Here is a 21,758-nt window from a genome sequence, read left to right as displayed (position 1 = left end):
AAGAAAAGAAATAGCTGCATACAGGGCATAAGAACCTCATTTCCAATTCTTGGGAGTTGATACACTTCATTTTATATGGTTCTATGCACTTAGCAATTAGGCTATTGAGATTCCCCCATTAAGAATGTCATAGCAATATTGTAGTTATTACAAAATAGGGAAATCATGCATCCTAATTTTCTTTGGCCTTGGCTTACTTGGCTTAATATAATTTTTTTCCAGATCTTTCCATTTCCTTATGGATGGAGCAATGTCATTCTTTGTGAAGAAAGCATAGAACTCCATTGTGTATATATACCACATTTTCTTTATCCATTCAGTAGTATTTCTAAACCTTTCTGTTTTCCTTATGGTAGATACATTGCTTCTTCATGAAGTCAGTAGTTTCAGGCTGAAATCTGAGCCAGCAGTCCTCTCTGATTTAGACCACATACTAAAGGAAAGCCAGGAGTAAGGATCAGTTGTGAACAAAATGGCATGTGAGTGTAATCAAAACATCAAAATGTCCAAATGCTAAAAGCTGTGTTTACAATTAGCCATAAAATCCCATTTCAAAGTCATGCCATAACCCAAACCACTCCCCATTCTGATCTGTCTAAGTACATTCCTTAGCTCATAAGATTTTCACTTGTTTCAGTTCTTAATTCCTTCTTTGCTCAACTTCTTTTCTTGTTTGCAAATGTCAACACAAGATTATTGGTAGGTTTTTTTTAAAGTTTTTTTTGCAGGGTGAAGTAAAAAGATTTGGGACTTGGCACATAAAGGCTGAGTAGCTGGTATTTGAATACTAGTATCACTTCATTTGCAATATGGCCCTGGAGAATCTGTTCTTTTCTGTAAAATGGGGATGGTGGTAATAGAGGATTTAATATAGTAATGCATGTGAAGCATTGGCACATAAGCTGGAAGTGAATCTATATTGGCCATTACAGTTACTGCTCAAGTTGCCTCTTGAACAAAGACTGTAAACTTGAGGATTTACCAAGAATTTATTATGTTATAAACTTTACCCTGTTCATTTTAATTTGGCTATTTCGTATAAAGAAACTTATTTAGGACATATAAAATCATTGTGCACAAATTTGTTTACAGTATTGCTACTTTTAATCTGAATATATAGAACATAATATATTGTGTATGTATATATACATATATATCATAAATACTCAGTAATAATGACTTCTCTTCAGAACATTATTAGAACCAGTTCAGAGGTAATCCTAAAGAATTTTACCAGCATGTGAATCACAATAGTTTAAATATATAACCTTGTATGTGCAGTATGATAAAATCTCTATAAAAAGCAAAACTTTTGATGTAATGTTTAGACTAGAGGAGATATACCTGGCTATTTGTAAGTTATTGGTTTTGAGTGATGATTTTTCTCCTCTCTGGCTTTCTGTTATGTGTACATTTCTCTAAAAAGCAGATATTTAGAAAGCTAGAAGCTTCACTGATTTATGGGCCTGTGGGTTAATGATTTGATATCTTGATAGCAGTAACCTAACCTCTTACAAAATCCTCCTGGAATTTTTACTCTTTTTGCTCTCATGTGACTGCTCACATCATTTGGAAACTTCACTGCTGAATAAGCAGAATTTCATATTAGCTTGAAGAAATCATGGAAATCATACCTATGTGAATAATGTTCATGTATTAAATTCAGTTTATTTTCTGTATTAAGTTTTATACTAATTTAGCTAATTAACCCAAATTGGGACATACAGCTTCCTGCCTATAAAGTATATATCCTTTTAAAATATATTCATTGCCTAAACAATTTATCAATAGCCCTTCCCTTTATTATCTAATAATAAATGAAACTTTAGGAATATAGGTTCTCATATCTTTACAAAAATACCTTTTTAAAACAAATCTCAGACATGGCCAAAGATCCACAGAATCATGAGGTGTTTATTGGTTTGGTTTGGTTTTTCTTTTAACATCATCCATTTCACTCACTGTGGGATATTTTACTCATGTACATGGAGAGAGAGCCTGAAAGAAAGTCATATTTTATTTCATTTTCATCTTGAAAATGTAGCACCTCTGAGTTTGCAACTGAGTGATGCTGCATCTGAACACTGCAGCAGTGAGCATCACCTTTTTTTTTTTTTCTTTTGTCCATCATGGGGCTTGAACTCTGGGCCTGGGCGCTGTCCCTCAGCTCTTCAGCTCAAGGCGAGCGCTCTACCACTTGAGCTACAGCGCCACTTCCGGTTTTCTGGTGGTTTATTGGAGATAGGAGTCTCACGGTCTCTCCTGCCCGGGCTGGCTTTGAACCGTGATCCTCAGATCTCAGCCTCCTGAGTAGCTAGGATTACAGGCGTGAGCCACCAGTGCCCGGCTTGAGCATCACCTTTAAAAGCAAAAAGTCCAATCAGATCATTTCCCAGCTCAACAAGTTGGTGATGTGTTTCTAATACACTTGCAGCCAGCCTGGGGTCCTGCTGTGTGTGGCCAGAGAGTCTGTTGTGGTATTTGGGAGGTCTGCCATGCTGGTGGGTCTGCATTGGCTCCCTGCAGAAGAGGAATCCTGGGTGGGATCTTGGACAGGAATAAGAAAGGCTTGTTGGTGCAAGGCATCTGGCTTTCCAAGAAGGGTACTGATAGCATGAAGGAAATTGGGATTATCATCTCTGTGGACTTCTGGTGTTTACAGTGTCTCGGTTTCCATGGAAGAGTTGGTCAGCTCAGGGGTAGAGTGTGTGCATAGTATGTTCAAAGCACTCAAAACGTGCAAAACAGAGTGATCAAGGAGTTGGCCTTGGAGCAATTTAGCACAGAATCTCAAAACTGAAGTTGACCAACAGAGGGCTGCAGATGAGGGATTGTTTGAGAGAGGTTTTTATTGGGGGAAAATGCTCTAAAACAAAGTGAGTGGTTAAACTGATGAAAGACAAGAAATCAAGTGATAAAGAAATAGGTTACATTTTCCTAAGAACACCTGAGTAGACCAGGAAAGATACCAGAGTCGCACAAAGTCTATACTTTGCCAGGCCAGACCTTCAGCCACTTTGCTCTGGCCACATCGGTCTTGTGTTGTGTTTCTTGTCTTTCTTCTTTCTTGTTTTTTTTCTTTTTGGCCAGTCCTAGGGCTTGAACTTGGGCACTATCCTGAAACTTCTTTTTGCTCAAGGGCTAGCATTCTACCACTTGAGCAACAGCACCACTTCCGACTTTTTTCTGTTACTGAAGAATCAAACACAGGGCTTCATGCATGCTAGTCAAGCACTCTACCACTAAGCCACATTTCCAGCCCTTGTGCTGTGTTTCTAAGTGCAGCTTGCTCCAGAAGCTAGGAAAGAGTCAACTTTTACAACAAGCTCAGTTCCTTCAGGGTTCATTCAAGAGGCAGAACTTTTTGTTTCTGGAAAGAAAACATCCATTTAAATAAAGGTAAGCTCATTGAAGAGAAGCATAGAGACCAAATTCAGCAGAATCACATCACATTTTGATCCACAATTTAAAAAGCATCATATGGGCTACCTTTGGCTTCCTATTCCACTTCCCTGAACATAACCACCTTTATCTTCCAGACAAATTCCATCATTTGGTGATCTCTCATTGTAAATAAAGTAGGGAGTAGAGAGGACTATGTGATTGGGATTACAAAGTGAACAAATAGAAACAAAACAAAACAGAAAAACCAAAACATTTCTTGGTACAACAGTACATGGCAGGATCATCTAAAATGTGGCATTCTCTCTCTCGATTCTGTGAGTGCTGTTCCAGCTTAACTTGTTACTATTAATAATTTATCATGCAAGTAAGAAGACAAAACAGAGAAAGTTCTTCTTTTACTATTTATGATTGCAAGCAAATATGGCATTTAAAAAAATCAATATAAAAGCCCTCTTGCCTTACACAACCTCTTCTCTGTCATGAATATTGCCCTGTCTTCAATAGTGAATACATTGTCTGATAAAGAAAACAATCTGAAGGCCCTATTTAGTCCTTCATGATATCACTGCCAACCATAAAGACCTCTGTTATTTGTCCAATAACCTAAATAGGTTTCTCATTTTAGGATCTTTGAACTTGCTGTTTTCTCAGGTAGAATTCTCCTTCAGCCAGAGTGGATAGTTCTGTTGTCTTACTTCATGCAGGTGAAGCCATCCCAGATGAGCTGATTTAAATCTTTCCTTCCAGAATTCACATCCTAGCTCTTTTCCTTTCAATCCAGCTGTTTTACACACACACACACACACACACACACACACACACACACACACACACACGTACACATAGAAGTAACATGTGTATATATGGAACTTTGGCTTCAGACAGGCACTTTCTACTTAAACCACACTTCCCATCCTTTTCCTCTTTGGCTATTTCTCAGGTAGTGTCTCAACATTTTGTCTCAGACTTGCCTTGGATCACAGGCACAAACCACCAGGCCCATATTATTTATGAAGGTAGGGTCTTGCCAACTTGTTACCTAGGATGTTTTCCAAAAATGATCTGTCAGATGTCTGACTTCTGAGCAGCTTGGACTGCAGGCATACACATTCTGAGAGGCAGCCTCATGTGATGGAAGCACTAGATTTCTTATCGGTCTTACCTTTCAATTCCATCAATACCATTTGTTAGCTAGGTGAGCCTGGCAGAGTGATTGTCTTCCTATAAACTATAGCTTCTTTATCCAACAAAGGAGCCTGATATTACTGATCCATCTTAGTACTACTGTTCTTTTTAAATCTTATTGTAAAGGTGATGTACAGAGGGTTTACAGTTATATAGGTAAGGTAGCGCATACTTTCCTTTATTTTCCTCTCCCTCATTAGTAGCAGAAGCAAACTTACCTCATCATCTTCCTGTACCATCTATTACTATATGGTAGTCCTTAATATATGATAGTATAAGACAGTTAAATCCATAATTTTCTAAAAATTGCCAAGTTGATTATAAAGCTGAAGCCTCTTTATACTCTGTAGCCAAATAGTCGGCAATTATTACCGCTTTCATTTAGTGGCAAAATGTTTATATTGCTTCTAACACTATTTAGTACTGTCAGTCCCCTCTGTATTAAGAGGACAGCTGATTTTTTTTGTGAAGTCCTGGGAATTAGGAAGGCAGGGTATGAAAAGAGGAAAGTCTTGTGGTCGTATGAATGAGACTATACAAGTTGTAGGAAAATTACTTCTGAATATATTATTTTAATTCTCAAATGTTTATAGAAAAAAAAAGGATTGGAGAAATCACACCATTCATCAGTGTCAATATAATACTGGTCAGGAGAAAGAGATTTGTAAGTCCTCCATCCATTTATTTAACTTTCTACTGCAAACAACATTCTTGTTTTAGGGAGAGTAATTTTCGAACTATAATACAAAGCTGTTAAGTGTCTGTGAAGGTATTTGATTTTCCCATCTCCTGGCTTACCGAAAACTAGTGGCTAGATAGCAGTGGCCTTCCTATGAAAATTTAGTCACTTACTTAAAAAAAAAAAAAAAAAAAACCAAAACCCAAAACCAAAAAATAACACCTAGACTGGAGTCCTGCTGATACAGTGCCAAGCATGAAGTTGGGGAGGTGGGGAGGAAAGGGATGTTAGGGGAAAAATAAAGGAGGGGCAACAACGCTCAATAGGACATGTACTCATTACCTTGCTCATGTAACTGTAACCCCTCTACACAGTATCTTTACAATAATATATATAAAGAACAACAACAACAAAAAACCCCACAACTGTTCTCAGTGTCTGTAATCCTAGCTCCTCAGGACACTGAGATCTGAGGATCGGGGTTCAAAGCCAGCCAGGGTAGGAAAGTCTGTGAGACTCTTATCTCCAATAAACCACCAGGCCGGGAGAGGGGGGGAAGGGGGGAACAGAAGTGGCGCTGTGGCTCAAGTAGTAGAGCACATGCCTTGAGCTAAAGAGCTCAGAAACAGCGCCCAGGCCGAGATCTAGACCCCCATAACTGACCAAAAATAACAACAACAAAACTGTTCTCAAGAGAGAACAGTTCAAGCCTCAGCACTGGCACAAAAATATATATGAGAAATATATTTGTAATATTATTCTCAAATAATTTTGCCATTATGTTCATGTATTTTCTTTTGGTAGACCTGGAATATGAACTCAGGCCCTTACGTTCACTTTGTTTGCTTGCTCAGCTCTTGCTCTCCACTTGAGCCATGCCACTAGGCTGACTTTTGGCTGATTAAGTGGAGATTGAGTCTCAGGGAGTTTTCTGCCTTTCAACCAAGACCCCCCAGATCTCAGCCTCCTGAATATCTAGGATTATATGTGTGATCTATTAGCATTCAGATGCTAGTGCTAACCTTTGAAATGCTGAATTTTAAACAAATTATGCTTATGTCTTAGTTTTGAAATGCTGAATTTTAAACAAATTATGCTTATGTCTTAGTGAACTTGGCAAGTACTACTATTTTAAAATTTGATCATTGCCACCATCATTTAAGCTTAAGAAACATTTATTGAGTACCTGCTTTGTGCTAGGCTCTGCATTAAGATAAGGGGAAAATATTAGGTAAAGCACACTTTTTTTCCTTAAAAATTTAAGTCCAATGAATGAGAAAGATTATGGTAAAACCATTACTACTTTTATAAATCGTTACGAACGACCCTTTTCTAAGGTGTTACTGAAGCCAAGAAAATAAATGCCTGAGTCAAGTTTGGCAATAATTTCTTAGAAGAGAAAGGGAAGGAAACGAAAGGCCTATGACAACTGCTTTGCATTTCTCATATTTTTACGTTTATGGGGCTACAGATAAGGAACACTCTTTATCATCTCTGCACACAATAGTTCAGCCAGAAACAAATTATACCTCCTTTTTCTCCAGGTAGTGACCAAATGTACATTGGTAGGCAGAGATTCTTCCCCCATGATTTTTTAAATTTAATTCCGTGTTACTCCAAGGACTACTGACATTCTAAGCTTGCTGTACCATCTTCCCACAAATAACATTTAAAGTCACTTAATAATGAATAATAAAGCACAAGCTAGTAAACTTTTTAATTGAGTATTTCAGTGAGTGCTTTAAAAATCTTTGCCTAAGGAACACATCCAGTGTCTTGTGTATATATTGTGATATATGTAGTAGACGATTTATTGGCTTTAAATGAATACTCTTTTAATGAAGATGAGTGTGGTTGTCTGGAGAGTCTAATGTTTGTGCTTTCCTCTCTAAATTTCAAGGTGTGAAGAAACAATTGCCTTTAAAGAAAACTCACAGTAAAAATAAGTTATTCAAAGAAAAGCTGCCCATTTTAATAGATTAGAGTTAAAATTCACAGTTTCAGATTGGCTTATTTTATAAGCAGTTCTGAGGATTTTAGGTGAAAACTAAGGCAGCTAAAGTCAGCTAATACAGCCTGGTTTTAATATCCTTCTCATTAAAATACTGTCTTGTATGCCTTAAAGATATATTGTACTGCAAACTCCAGAAAATGGGGGAGGGGGAAGGAAAGGAGGGTATGTGTAGAGAGTGGAGGATGGGAGGAGCAGCTGTGTAGTTGCAGATGGACAATCTTTTATTGATGTCTTTAATGGTCCTCATTTGCTTCTCCTTTTCATCGTCTATTCTTCAGTTCCTCAATTGTTTCTTATGCCTCCAACATGATCGTGAATATAGATCTCCTATATCACTTATTCCTAAAACATCAATAAGACACTACAATACATGACACCTTCTTTGAACTTACTCTTTCTTCCATGTTGCTCGTATCATTTCTTTCTGATGATACCAATTTGAGAAAAATGCCTGTTAGCACCAGAGCCCTTGATGTGTTCCCCACTGGGCTGATTAAGCCAATGCAGTGTTCCATTCATGAGAACCCACACATTTCCTATATTGATGGCATTATCAGTAGTAGTAATCACAGATATCATTACCAGCCAATTACACAAACACATCTAAACTAGGTAACCTATTCTCCAACATTATCTCTTACAATTCTCAATTTTGTAATGAAGCTGATCATCCTCTTGGCCAATTAAGTGTAGCTACATATTTTGATCTAGTCGGTTTAAATGCAACTCTATTGAATTATGCAGTAGGTAATGACTTACATATGTTGGTAACAAAGCAGAATGAGGGCAATTTGAGTGTAATTTGTTTTTTATTCTGTTTGAAAACTGCATTAGAGAAGGTTAACTGCTTAAAAAATAGACCCAAACATATTTGTAGATCAAGCACAATGACTGATATTTCCTGTTTAAATAGCAGGATTAAGTTTGAGAATTGGCTTGGCTACACAGTGGTTCAGGGACCCAGAGATCATTTTTTGGGGGGGGGGCTTGAATTCTGGGCCTGGGCGCTGTCCCTCAGTTCTTCAGCTCAAGGCTAGAGCTCTACCACTTAAGCCACGGTGCCACTTCCAGCTTTCTGGTGGTTTATTGGAGATAAGAATCTCACAGACTGCCTGGGTGGGCTTTGAACTGTGATCCTTAGATCTCAGCCTCCTGAGTAGCTAGGATTATAGATGTGAGCCACCGATGCCTGGTTCCTTTGGATTTTTTTTACATACTCCATTTCATATTATCCTTGCCAAAGATGCACATCTATTTATTAGATTTTGGTCATATTAACATGTCTAAACCAGGAAGATTGAAAATGCCAGTCTGTTCTTGAAAGGAGAGGAAAGTATGTATTTTACTGAGCAGTTAGTTACTACTACTGTTAGGACTCAAAACAGAACTTGACCTGTTTTACTTATTTAATGAATACTTTACTTGTCAGTATTATTTGGAACTTCTTCAGGAATACTTCACTTTTATTTTTCAAATTATGTGCCAGATGTCTTATAAAACCTACATGCAAGCCTTGTCTCTTAGATCTGAATATATTAAGCAATTGAGAGAGCATGGAATTATATTTTCTAAGTTTTAATATAAATAAATTATGTTCATGCTATTAAAATTATTTTCGGCAGGTTCAAAATAACGTTTGACTAAAAATGTGAATCTTTTTCATAGGTTCGAATATAAAGTTTGGGGCTAAACATGTCTCTTAGTTCATTTAGCCTTTTATTTTTTATTATTATTATTTTTAAATTTTATTTCATTTTAGTGTAAAGGTGATGTACAGAGGGCTTACAGTTACATAAATACACAAGTAAGGTAATGAACACATTTCTTGTCATTGTTATCCCCTCCCTTGTTTTTCTCCTACTTTCTCTCCCCCTTCCCTTCTCCCCTCCCAAGTTGTGAAGTTAATTTCCAACACAGTGTCTTGTGAGTATTGCTGTTACATTGGTTCACTCATTGTCCTTGGACTGACCATTTTGTTGTACCCCTTCCCTTCCCCAAATCAGATACATGTATATACAAGTCACAGGGTACCAAAATCAAAAACAGTGACAACAGAGGATAAACCAAAGGGGGGAAAAAGAAAGAATTTCACACAGTACATTAAAAATAAAAACAAAACAAAACAAAAAACCAAAATATCTTGCTTCCATATCTTGGAGTTCATTTCAGAATTCTATGTTTCTGTAGGAAAGAATGACCTTGTCCCATTCATAAAGAATTAGAAAGATTAGGAAAAAGTCATCTTAAGTGAAGCATGACAGACCTAAAGAAATATAGGCTCCATGGTTCCCCTCATTTGTAATAATTAATATGTCTATGATAAGCCTGGCAGAAGATCACAGTATCTCAATAGCTATGTACATATGACTATATAAGATGATATTAATTGAAATGAACTCCAAGATATGGAAACAAGCCTTTTTATTTTATAGACAAGGAAAGAGAGGGCTTGAGAAATGAATTATTACCTAGTTGTACATGAATAATCAGTGGTGGCATCAATCCAGGCTAGTTTTCTAAGGCCAAGTGTCTTCCTAAGACATTATTTGCTGTCACTTACATAGAGAATCATGTTCACACAGCATGCCATTAAATAATGAGTGTCTATCCACTTATAGAGGTGAAATAAAAGTAACATGCTGCAGTGGAGATAGGTGATCATGTCTAAGCCCCTGTGAACATATAACTAGAGTAATTTTCAGAATTTTCAAACTCATGTGAGATCCACAAGTAGTGAGTAATTAAATGGTTTACAAAAGAAGAAAACCAACACCTTTATTTTGTCAGCAAAACAATTGTTTCTAAAAAAATCTTCAAATCTATAATTATATACTTCATGGTATGTGAAAAGATGAGTAAATGCTAATTAATATTTAGAATGACAAGACCAAGGGGAACAAATTAAAAAATCTGAAATGTAGGACTTTTGTTTTATGTAAGGCATCAAGTAATTATTTTTTTTAAATGACATCCTTTTTCATTATGAAAACAAAATCTGACTCTACCAGATAATAGATAAATTTTCTTACTTACTCCAGTTTGTAGCCTAATATCATTCTATGTCTACAAGCTTGTATAAAATGGACACTGCATAAAATGGTGACGACCTCCATAATCTTTACACTAGCCAAATTTCCAAGAAATTATGGAATTATGGAAAATTTGCTGTTATTTCATCATTCTTTATGTCAGATAGTAACAGTAATTGAACTGATTTAATGATTGAATCACAATATTTAAAGTGGCCTACAATATTTAAAGAAAACTGAAGTAGAATGGTCAGAATTGGTTTTTATTATGCGTTCCGTAAACATTAATTGTAAGCTAACAATAACCATGTTTAGTAAGAACTAAATAATCAGACAAACATTATAAATGAGGATGAGAAAATACTTGGCTTGCTCCCCGTCCACCTTCTACCATGCACAAACTAAAGGACTTTGTAACTTGCTGATGCTCTGAAGGAACAGTGTGGCAGGTGCTGGCTTTCATATTTCCCACATCCTGTGTTAAGTCTGTAATTATTGATCATTGTCTTTGTCTTGTCACATTACTATAATACCAGGTTTTACAATGAATAATCCATAACCCATGTTTTTCTCATGGTCCTGGAGTTTTAGTTCAAGGCTGGGTATTGGCTGACGGCTTTGTCTCTGCTTCAGAGATGGCATCTTCGTGTGCCCTCACATGGGCTATTTCAGAAGAGCTTCTGTCAAGATAAATAATCAGGGTTTCTTTTATTCAACTTCCATCATTCTTTTCTTACCTTTTTCTTTTTAAATCTGAGCATTCCGATGTTTTGTATTCATGTAAAATTTTAACTCTAACCCTGTATAGATTGAGGGGCATTAGTGCCTTAGTAGGACTGTAGTTAAAAAGTAATTTTATTTTTATAGCACTGAGTCTGCTTTCTTTATATTGTGATGAATCTTGCTTTCTGCAAGATTGTTTGCATAAGTAAAATCTTCAGTTTTGCATCATGGTGTACTTTCTGCATGTAATTAACATTAACTTCCTTGTGACTGTGCAGGGCTGGCTATTTGCCTCAGAATATTCCCCTGGAGCTTATCAGATACCTGTCTGAGGAGAAGGATTTTCTTCCTTGGCATGCTGCCAGCCGAGCTCTCTATCCTCTAGACAAATTATTGGACCGCATGGAGAACTACAATATCTTCAATGTAAAAAAATACATAATTTCCTCTCTCTCTTATTTTAGAAGATAAAATATTTTTTTCTTAATCTATTGTATGCTATCGATCCTGAGTTATTTTAAAAATTCCTTCTGCTAGTTTATGTTGTCATTTTTTTGTCCCGATTTTCTGTATAATACCAATGACCATTATTATCTGAAGAAGAAATTTAATAGAAGCTGACTTTTGTTCTGGCCTGAAAGTGTCAATTAAGCTTAAATGCTTCAGAATTTAAGAAGAAATATACATGACAAATCCGTAAAGTTCAAATGTACTTTCCAAGAGTTAAAGGGCTTGGTGTTCACAAAGGACTTAACTTGGGAAGGGGGATCCCAAAGATCTTAACAGAATATAGACAGGTTCAGTAGAGATTCTTAGAATTATTTTTTATCCAAAAGGGCATGGTGAGTCCAATTCACTTCCTTAATTAACAAGGATAAGATCAACATTGAACCAAAAGCCCATTCATAATTGGGTCCAAGGGGAAACAGGAAAGCAAACAATAGATAATCCAAACAGACATGAAGGCATGACAAACATCCCACAATGTTACCTGACCAGATTTTCCTCTTCTCAAAGCCTAGGAATTCAAAATTGCTCTGCACACTACCTAATTGGATTTAATAATCGTTTTGAACATTAGGATTAAGTACTCCTAATGAGTTCTTGATTCCTAAAGGTCTTATCACTAAGCATTTTCACACATTATTTTCTTTTCTCCAATAAGAAGCTGGGGTTTGTTTTCTATAAAATTATCTTATACTAATCAGCATATGCATTCAAAATTATTGTAAACTGTATTTCCAAGACCTGAGCTCTTTTCTTAGTCATTTAAGTTCTTGGTCATCTCAGTTGTTTAATTTGTTCATTGTCCTAAGCCTGCAGGAAAGTAGCACTTTAACAATTTATTTTATTGTAAATGAGAATAATCCTGGTTGGACTGCTTATTATCATTAGTTTTGTCTAAGTTCTTCCAACAAGCATGTAACAAATGAGGTCATTAATATAATTTTTTTGTCTGTGAGAGAACCACTTATAATTCTCTTTGCCTATTCCAGAAAAACTGTATGAGAAATGTATATGAAAGTAAAATACATTTGCTTTGATATCAGATGCCTCATTTTTAGTAAAAGTGAAGAATTGCTTTTACTGTAACTTCAGTGCTTTCCTTTGACAATTCACGTGAGGGAGAGCATATATACATTCACATATATATGTATATTTAAATATATAATTTGAATAGATTTTTGACTTTGTAAGAGCATATCATTCATGGAGGTGTTCTGGTTATCTCACCTTCAACAATGCTAGTCTATTGATCGGGCCCAAAATAACAGCCTTATTTTACATATGTTCTATCGCCACAAAATTCATAAATACTAGATGCTTATTTTCCTAAAGTGTACCTATGTATATTTGTGTGAACATATGCATGGGTGTAAGTACCAGTTTCCGTTATTTTTTTTAAGTAAAAATTGTCACCTAACATATTTAATAGTGCAAATTACATAGTCATTGAGTAGGAAGCAAAGAACAGATTACTATCATTTTGACATGTGTGTTTTATACTTAATTTTTGTGTTGAAAATACTATACTGAATAAATTAGAATAGAGCATTACTCTACCTATAATTTATGAATATTTAAAAGTAGATATATTGAAGCATTACAGTGACAGTGAAATTTATAGAGTCTAAATAGAAGAGTTTGTAACTAATATTATCTTTTTTTTTTCTCCCATTCTCCATTTAGGAATATATATTAAAACAAGTTGCTACGACATACATCAAACTTGGATGGCCAAAAAATAATTTTAATGGATCCCTTGTTCAAGCATCCTACCAATATGAGTACTGTTTTTTTCTTTAATACTCCTTTCTTCCCTAGAGCTGTACAATAACACATTTCCAGCAGCACTGTGACTAAAGCAGCAGGAGAGTCCATTTCTTTCATGCTGCATTTTGCATTTCAATTTCCTGTAAGGACTGCTGCTGAGTATCAAGGCTTCCACTGACTAAGAGTGAGAACAAAGGCATTATATTTCCTTGCTACATTTTCACTGGAGATCTTTTATTGAGATATTGAGATCAGAACATGTTCCCATGAGTGGAGAACTCTCTTCTGAGAAGACTTTGGATGTGTGATTTCCAGTCTGCTTAATTGTCCTTACCCAGAAGATAGGATTTTACTTTGGTGTCATAATTTACTTATGTACCCATTACATAATGAATTACGCCACATTTCTCTCCAAATGTTAACACCATTTTTTAAAAAAACTGTTGTTTTCTGATGTTATATAGAGAGCTTCGCAGGGAAGTGATCATGTTGGCCTGCAGTTTTGGCAACAAGCACTGTCACCAGCAAGCATCGACACTCATTTCAGATTGGATTTCCAGCAACAGAAATAGGTAGGTACCACCAAGGTCTGTATTTCTGATATTAAGCAAAGATATTTTCAGATCTTGGTGGAGCCATACCATTTATTAACTAGAATAAATCAACACCCAAAAAATATATAACAAAATGTTCAGGTTAAAAGCCTGAAAAGAAGCAGCCTGAGTTTTCTGCTTTCTTCATCTATGTTCTCAATTTGCCTCAAATTTGGTAGCTCTCCAATCTCATCAGAACAAAGTAAGTTTGGCCCAAATATTTTAAGTTTCTATGGAAAAGTTCCAATATTTATTTTTAAAACAATTACCGGCATAGAATATAAACAAGGTAGCATAGCATATGTTAATAATATTAAAGCAAAAAGGTTATGAAAAGAGGTCTTTACTCGTTAAGTGACCCTTGACAATGACCTTAAAATTGTAGCTTATCTTAGAATTTAGTGATGCATAATTATAATACAAAATATGATAGTTATTTGAGGGAAAAAATTCACTAAATGTCATTTGATAATGAAAGACTACTAAACATCAAAGAAATAAGATCATTAGTTCCCTTACTATACTCTTTTGGACCAACCTAAAGTGTCCTTGTTATTCTAAGGGTGGTTATTTTCCTTTTTTTTTTTTAATGAAAGGAGCTATTGTCTATTACTACAGCTTCTGGATTTCATAATTAATTACTTGAGAAGAAAGAGGATCTGAGTTGAAGCTTGGTGTGAGGGTCTTTGACATAAAACTAATACTAACTCTAAGGGTACCAAAGAAAGAGATTGTTGTACATAATCAGAGAAACATAGGCAGTGTAAGTTGCTTATAAAATGAATTTGTACTTTTCCTATTAAGAGTTACATATATTTAAATTTAATATCTCACTGTCTCCCAATCCAACAGTAGCAATTCAGTTTTTAAAGATTTATAAGGGAAATCTTTCACTGCATTATTCAGTAATTTGTCATAGCTCACCTTTTTTAACATTTTCCTATTTGCCCTTTCAGTTAATGGTTTCTGGTCTTACGCTAAGTCGAAAACTACCAACTGTCAATTGATCACGTATTTTAAGATAATGATTTAATTTTTCATCAGACTTCTCTGAAAGCATGGTGCCCTCATTTTTAAAACTTTTGGTAATGATTATTTTTTTTTCCTTTCTACGCTATTTTTATTGTCAAGGTGATGTACAGAGAAGTGGTCATAATTATTTTTGTGTAAGCCTTCTGAATATATTATTTGAGCTTTTTATCCAGATTAGCATCATCTTGAACGTTTTAATATACTTTATTGTTATTATAGAGGTGATGTACAGTAGGGTTACATTTACGTGAGTCAGGTAATGAGTACATTTCCTTTTGTACAATGTATTCTGTTTCCTCATTCCCTTCCAATCTCTCCTTCCCATCTCTCATATAGAGACATTTGTCTGTAATCAATAATCCAAAATTAAGATCCATATCATCTATAGACAGGAGGAAAATATAAATACTATTTACAAATTAGTGCCTAATTCCTTCTCATTTTTAAAATTTTACTATGTAAAATATGCACTTTACTGGAGCTGATAACAGTTCTTAAATCCTCAATGATATCTACCCACAAAACCATATGTTCTAATCATTTCAGTAAGATGAAATGTATATCATTGCACCATTATTTCTCTAGAAAGTTTTCTTTTTTTCTTCTTCTTTTTTTTTTTTTTTTTTTTGTTGATTGTGGGTACTGAACTCTGGGCCTGGGCACTGTTCTTGAGTTTTTCAGCTCAAGGCTAGTGCTCTACCATTGACCTACAGTGCCACTTCTAGCATTTTCTGCTTATGTGGTGTTGAGGAATTGAACCCAGGGCCTCATGCATGAAAGGCAAGCACTCTACCACTGAGCCACCTTCCCAGTCATTACATCATTTAAATTTGTCTAAAGAATTTTTAAGACCTACACTAAAATATACACTAGTTGATACTCGTGACTCATGCCTATAATCCTACCTGCTCCAAGAAGCTGCGATCTAAAAATTATGCTTTGAAGACAGCTTGGGCAGACAAGTCCAAGAAAATCTTACTTCCAATTAACCAGTAAAGAGCTGGAAGTAGAGGTATGTCTAGAATGATAGAGTGCCTGCCTTGAACAAAAAAGCCAAAGTATAGCACAGAACCCTGAATTAAAACCTCAGGTACAGCAGAAAAAAATTATATATATATATATATATATATATATATATATATATATATATATGATATCATCCTAAAAGTATACTAATGATTGCAAATGAGGGAAACATGGGAAAAAACAACAATAGAGAAAAACAATGAACTGTATAGAAGTTCTAATGAGAGCCTCTTTATTCCAAAAGTTGGAGTTAGTGTTAATAGGCTTCATTATATATAGTCCTTTGCACCTAAGCATTTGGGATCTTGAGATCCCCTGTTAAGAGTATCTTCTATATATTCTAGTTCTTACAGATGAGGGAGATCATGTGACCTGCTTTTCTTTGGGCCTGGCTTACTTCACTTAATATAATTTTTTCCAAGTCTTTCCATTTCCTTATGAATGGAACAATGTCGTTCTTTCTGATGGGAGCATAGGATTCCATTGTGTATATGTACCATATTTTATCTACCGAGGGAAATTTGGGTTGGTTCCATAAATTAACTATGTTAAATAATGCTGTGATGAACATCGTCGTACTGGTGGATTTAGTGTGGCCTTGTTTGTGGACATTTGGGTAGATTCCCAGAAGTGGGATTGCTGGTATACATCTAGGATAATTTTATCAGATGAGCAAAAAAGCTCAATACCTATGTACATATGAGTGTATAAGATGATGCTAAGTGAAATGAACCACAAGATAGGGACACAAGAGGTGTTTTCTTTGTTGCTGTTGTTTTTTAATGTACTTATAATGGACTATGTGATTTTTTCGTTTCTTTTGTATGTTCTTCCTCCATTCACTGTATTGGATTCCCATGTCCTGCATCTCATATACACATTTTTCTAATGGGGAGGAGAAGGGAAATATACATATATATGATATCATATATGTACTATATATTTTCTGGATATATGTACTATATATTTTTGAAGTAATTCATTTATTTGATAAAATATTACTGACCATTATCAGTATCAGCTGATATTTGGAAAGCAAAATGTGTCTCAAACATTTTATTCTGTAAAGGGAACTGAGCAAAAGATAGGGAATAGACATGACAGAAGGTGTCCCTCTCTTTCTCTCTAAAAGGATTCTCCCTTTAGGCCAAGAAGGATGCTAGGATTCTCTGACGCTGACTTGGAGGCAGCAATAGGCATATCCTAATATGTAAGGATGGGGATTCAACCAGAATGTACTTAGGTTGCTGGCGTATTTGAGTAGTGTATTAACTTTTGCCTTTTAGCATCGAATGAGCATCATTCTGAAAACACTTTTAAATGAATATTCTTATATAACGTGTCAGTCATTTTGGCTTCAATCGCTGTGCCATTCATTCATGGTAAAAATAATTAAATAGCAGCCAAACACTTTAAGGTTCTTATTGTCATTTTCTTCATTATTTTTGATTTTCTGCTTTGCTTTCTTTTCTAACTGATCAAGTAAACATGCTAAGCTACTAAGATTTGAATAAACCAACTCTATGACATATGCTGCAGTGGGGTCATACAATGCCCATTGTGCATGAAGATCAGGACTTCCATCCTGTCTTGTGGATAACGGCTTAAAAATAGGACAAAACGTAATTTAACAGTTGATACTGATTTTAAATTTCTGAAATTAAGTCAGCCATGAAAAGAACAAGGTAGCTTTCTAAATGTGTCTGTAGCTATAGGCTGGTCAGCAATTTTGTTGTTTTTGTTGTTGGTTTGTATGTTTAACTGGAATCATAAAAGAATTGATTTGTAATAATATCTTTAAAAATGAAAGCTAATGTAAAAATATATAAGGTAGTTTTGGAGATGTAGATTTATGCCAATACATCTAAAGTACAATGAGTCTTAAGAGTAGCGAGGATAAGAAAATCTTTGGGATGTTGTACCAGTATGTAGCATCTTGTTGACTCATTGGGCAGTTGAACAAAATCAAACATTAGAATCAAGAAAATGGAAAAATGTGGAAGTTGGTAGAAAGCGGAACACTGTAAAGAAAAATTTCAATGAATTTTGCTAGAGATAGTAGCAGCAGCGAGAAACATTCAGGAGCAAAGGTGGATGATAAATTGAGTGAGTCGACATTCTGATCCCTGTTAAAATATTCAAATGCTACAGTGTGCTGAATTGTAATGGTGATACTATGCATAAGAATGGATTGAGCAACATTCAAGTCTTGTTAGCCTGCAATTTGCAGATGAAGTTCAGCCGAACCCCACATTCCAGAAAGGAGACAAATTGCCATGCTTTCCACAGAAAACAATAAAAATCATAAAACCATCCTGAAAACATGAGCTAGAAAAAGATCATGTGGGGACTGGGAAGGCAGCTCAGCGGTAGAGTGCATGCCTTGCAAGCATGAGGCCCTGGGTTCGATTCCTCAGCACCACATAAACACAAAAAGCCAGAAGTGACGCTGTGGCTCCAATGGTAGATCACTAGCCTTGAGCTGAAGAGCTGAGGGACAGTGCCCAGGTCCAGAGTTCAGGCCCCATGACCGACAAAAAAAAAAAAAGAAAAAAAAAGAAAAAGATCATGTGAAACCTGGAAATTTTACACACACACACACACACACACACACACACACACACAGAAATAAAAAGTTAGTTCTTTTATATACACAAAAAGCAAAATATAAGGTATAGAAAGTGCCTTTTTAAATTTATTGATGAGGGTAAGTCTAACTTTTATTGAATAAATATAAAGAATATATTACTACTGCAAATAAGTTAGTTTCTATATTAACCCACAATATGACGATTATACAGTTGCCATAAGAGATCAGAATATAGCATTGTAAGTTTTTATCAAGTAATAAATTTAAGTTGGAATTAAACATAATATCTACAATAATATATTAGTTTCCAAATACCTTTAAAGGTCACATAAACTTTAAGCTCAAACAGAGTATATATAGATTTAATGTACTTATAGATTTATGCTATAGATAATGGTGTCTTTTCCCTGGTATAAATCGAAGAGTAATATCTTAACTTGATTTAAAATTCCCCTGAAACAACACAGTACTTTCTATGTGCAAATTTTTCCCAGATCGAAATCATTTGAAAATTCATTCTGAAACTTAAAAAAAAATTAGGACCATGCTGCAAGAAAAATCTTGAATGGAGGAGCCTCTCTTGAGCTGTACAGTTACTTAATTCATCAGCTACCCCACTCATGCAATTAATCATAATACAACTAACATTATTGCTCTTAATGATGGTCATAATCAAAACTATTTACTTTAATCAATTTTTATTAAATTTCTTGCACAGAGGGCTTCATGTATATTATATACCCACTTTTATTATCATTCTGATCACATACCAATTTAAAACTTAAAAAGCTTTTATGCAACTTGCTAAGATTATATAACAACAGGTATTGGAGCTGTGCTTTCATTTGTAGCCAGCCTACTGCCTATCCTTGCTCTAGTTATTTCCTTAGTGTATCTTATTACCACCTATCAGTAATACATATTTTAAACGGAAATGGCAGGGAGCTAAAAATCAAATAATAACCACTGAGGAGCTTTTAAGTATACTCTACAGTTAAGTAGAGGTAGCAGGCAAATGCTTAAACATGCATCAGAATTATCAAATAAACTTTCTGTTGCACTCTGAGTTCCTAAAGTTTAGTAGGTAGAATGAGGCACAAGAAAATAATTATTTTGCTTTTTAGATTCTAAAATTTATTTGGGACCATAGGAACTATCGTTAATAAAAGTATTTGCGTATGACAGATTTATAGATACTTTTTGCTGCTAGTTTTATATAATATTTATTAAACATTTCAACAAATATTTATTTTTGTAAAACTAAAAGTAACTCTTTGAAAGTTTAAAGAAACTTGATTGAAAGATATTATAAATACACTGGCACTTGAATATTGATAGTCACTGTATACATGAAATTATGTATTTAGGGGTAGTGTGAGCTTTTATTGTTAAGTCATATTAAACTCAAGTCAAATGAAGCAGACCCAACATTGGTAGGATAGCTATACATTTCTGTTGTTAGTAAATACAAAATTGGTGACTTAAAATTTAAATCATGCCAAGGTTTGATACACTGTCTTAATAGATTAATTAATCAAAACACTGATATGAAGTGTCTAGATTCTCAGATGTTTGTTGTGTGAGTTTTGTGTTGTTGTGTGTTTTTATATTCAGTGAATGTCTGGCACGTTGCAATCCTCAAACATGGTTATCATGGGTGTATTGGTATAATCAGTGACTTATACATTCAGTGATATCATTTGAGCAAGTTTTACCAGCAAGCAATATTTGTGGGGGTCCTGAGGCTTGAACTCAGTTCCTGGACACTATCCTTGAGCTTTTTTGTTGCTCAACACTAGCATTTTACCAATTGAACCACAGCTCCGTTTTCAGCTTTCTGGTGATTAACTTGAGATAAGCATCTCATGGATTTTCCTGCTTCAAAGCTGAATCCCCACATCTCAGCTTCCTGAGTAGCTAGGATTACAAGTGTGAGTCACCCTGGCTAGGAAAATGTATTTTAACAATACATTCCTGGTAATATTGATAATGATGTTCATAGACCACACTTTGGGAACCACCAATGTTGGCAACTACTGTATTTGTAGTCAGACACACTGGTGATCAAATTGAGGCTCCTCTACTACATAATGTTGGGAAAGTCCCCTAGCTTGCTTACCTGAGAAACAGCGAACACACAGGTTATGAGAGTTCAATAAAAGTATGGCTATCTAATACCTTCTCCTACCAGAAAGTCACAAAACACTGATCTCTTGAACTGTCTTCTATTTGCTTTGATTGTCCTTTGTATAATGGGTGACATGAAAACCTACAATAGCCTGCAATGTTAAGTCTGAATTCCATACCTTACAGTGATGTGAAATACAGGAATATATATTGTTCTCAATTAAGAACAAGAGGGTCTTTTCCTTTTTTTTCTATTTGGACAAATATCCTTGCCTCTAGGTAAATATCACTCATTTCTTGCTTTCTTAATCAGTTGCTATTTATGGTAAAAGTTCCATTCCCTATAACATTTTTTTTTTGCCTATAAAAGCTTTCATCTTTAATTGTGAGTAATTTGCTCAAACTAGAATCATCTGTGGTAATTTAGATTTTTTTTCTTCTTTTTATTGTAAAGATACTGTACAAAGGGGTTACAACTACAACATGTAATCCATGAGTAAGGTAATGAGTGTATTTCCTATTGAGCATTGTTACCCCCTCCTTTGTTTTTCCCTACTATCTCTTCCCACACCACCTCCGCAACTCCTACTCCCCCCAAAGTTGCAGAGTTCATTTTCAACATGGTGTCTTGTATGTCTCCTGTTAACAATAGGTCAACCTGTAGCTCATTTTATCTCCTGCTATAGAGATGTCCAAATGGGCTCATTTTTGTGTGACGTATCTTTATCCTTCCATCTTGCTTTTATGTGGGGATATAAAATTAGGGGAACGAATGGCCCTTTCCACTCTGTTCTGTGTATATTGAATGCAGTCTTTGTATTATCTTCTTGCACAGCATAAGATGTAACTTACTGACCATGTTTTTGAGGTGCTGTGTTGTACTCCATCAGAGATTTTTTGAAAAATAAGAAAAATTATTTGTTCACATTATCCTACAGGTTAATATTAATTTTCCTAAACGGAGTTATTAACTTTATTTATTTATTTTCAACACTGGGTTTTAAAGCTTACTTGATCAATTTTACTTACTCAGCTGGCACTCAACTGGAGCCATGCCTCTAGCCGTGCTTTTTTTCTGTCT

The 21,758-nt window shown here is 35.1% G+C and overlaps 1 protein-coding gene across 1 annotated transcript in view; it reads left to right on the top strand.

The window, feature by feature from the left end:
- Trhde (thyrotropin releasing hormone degrading enzyme) overlaps positions 1–21,758 on the top strand; it is a 388,269-nt gene that overhangs the window by 341,425 nt on the left and 25,086 nt on the right. The window contains exons 13-15 of the mRNA XM_042698986.1: positions 11,314–11,461; positions 13,226–13,323; positions 13,774–13,881. Coding sequence (XP_042554920.1) covers positions 11,314–11,461; positions 13,226–13,323; positions 13,774–13,881 — 354 coding nt within the window. The remainder of the gene's footprint in view (positions 1–11,313; positions 11,462–13,225; positions 13,324–13,773; positions 13,882–21,758) is intronic.

The sequence above is a fragment of the Dipodomys spectabilis genome, unplaced genomic scaffold (assembly GCF_019054845.1).
Source record: "Dipodomys spectabilis isolate Male_0828 unplaced genomic scaffold, ASM1905484v1 ptg000234l, whole genome shotgun sequence".
Taxonomy (NCBI): domain Eukaryota; kingdom Metazoa; phylum Chordata; class Mammalia; order Rodentia; family Heteromyidae; genus Dipodomys; species Dipodomys spectabilis.
This window is presented reverse-complemented; position numbering and strand designations above follow the sequence as displayed.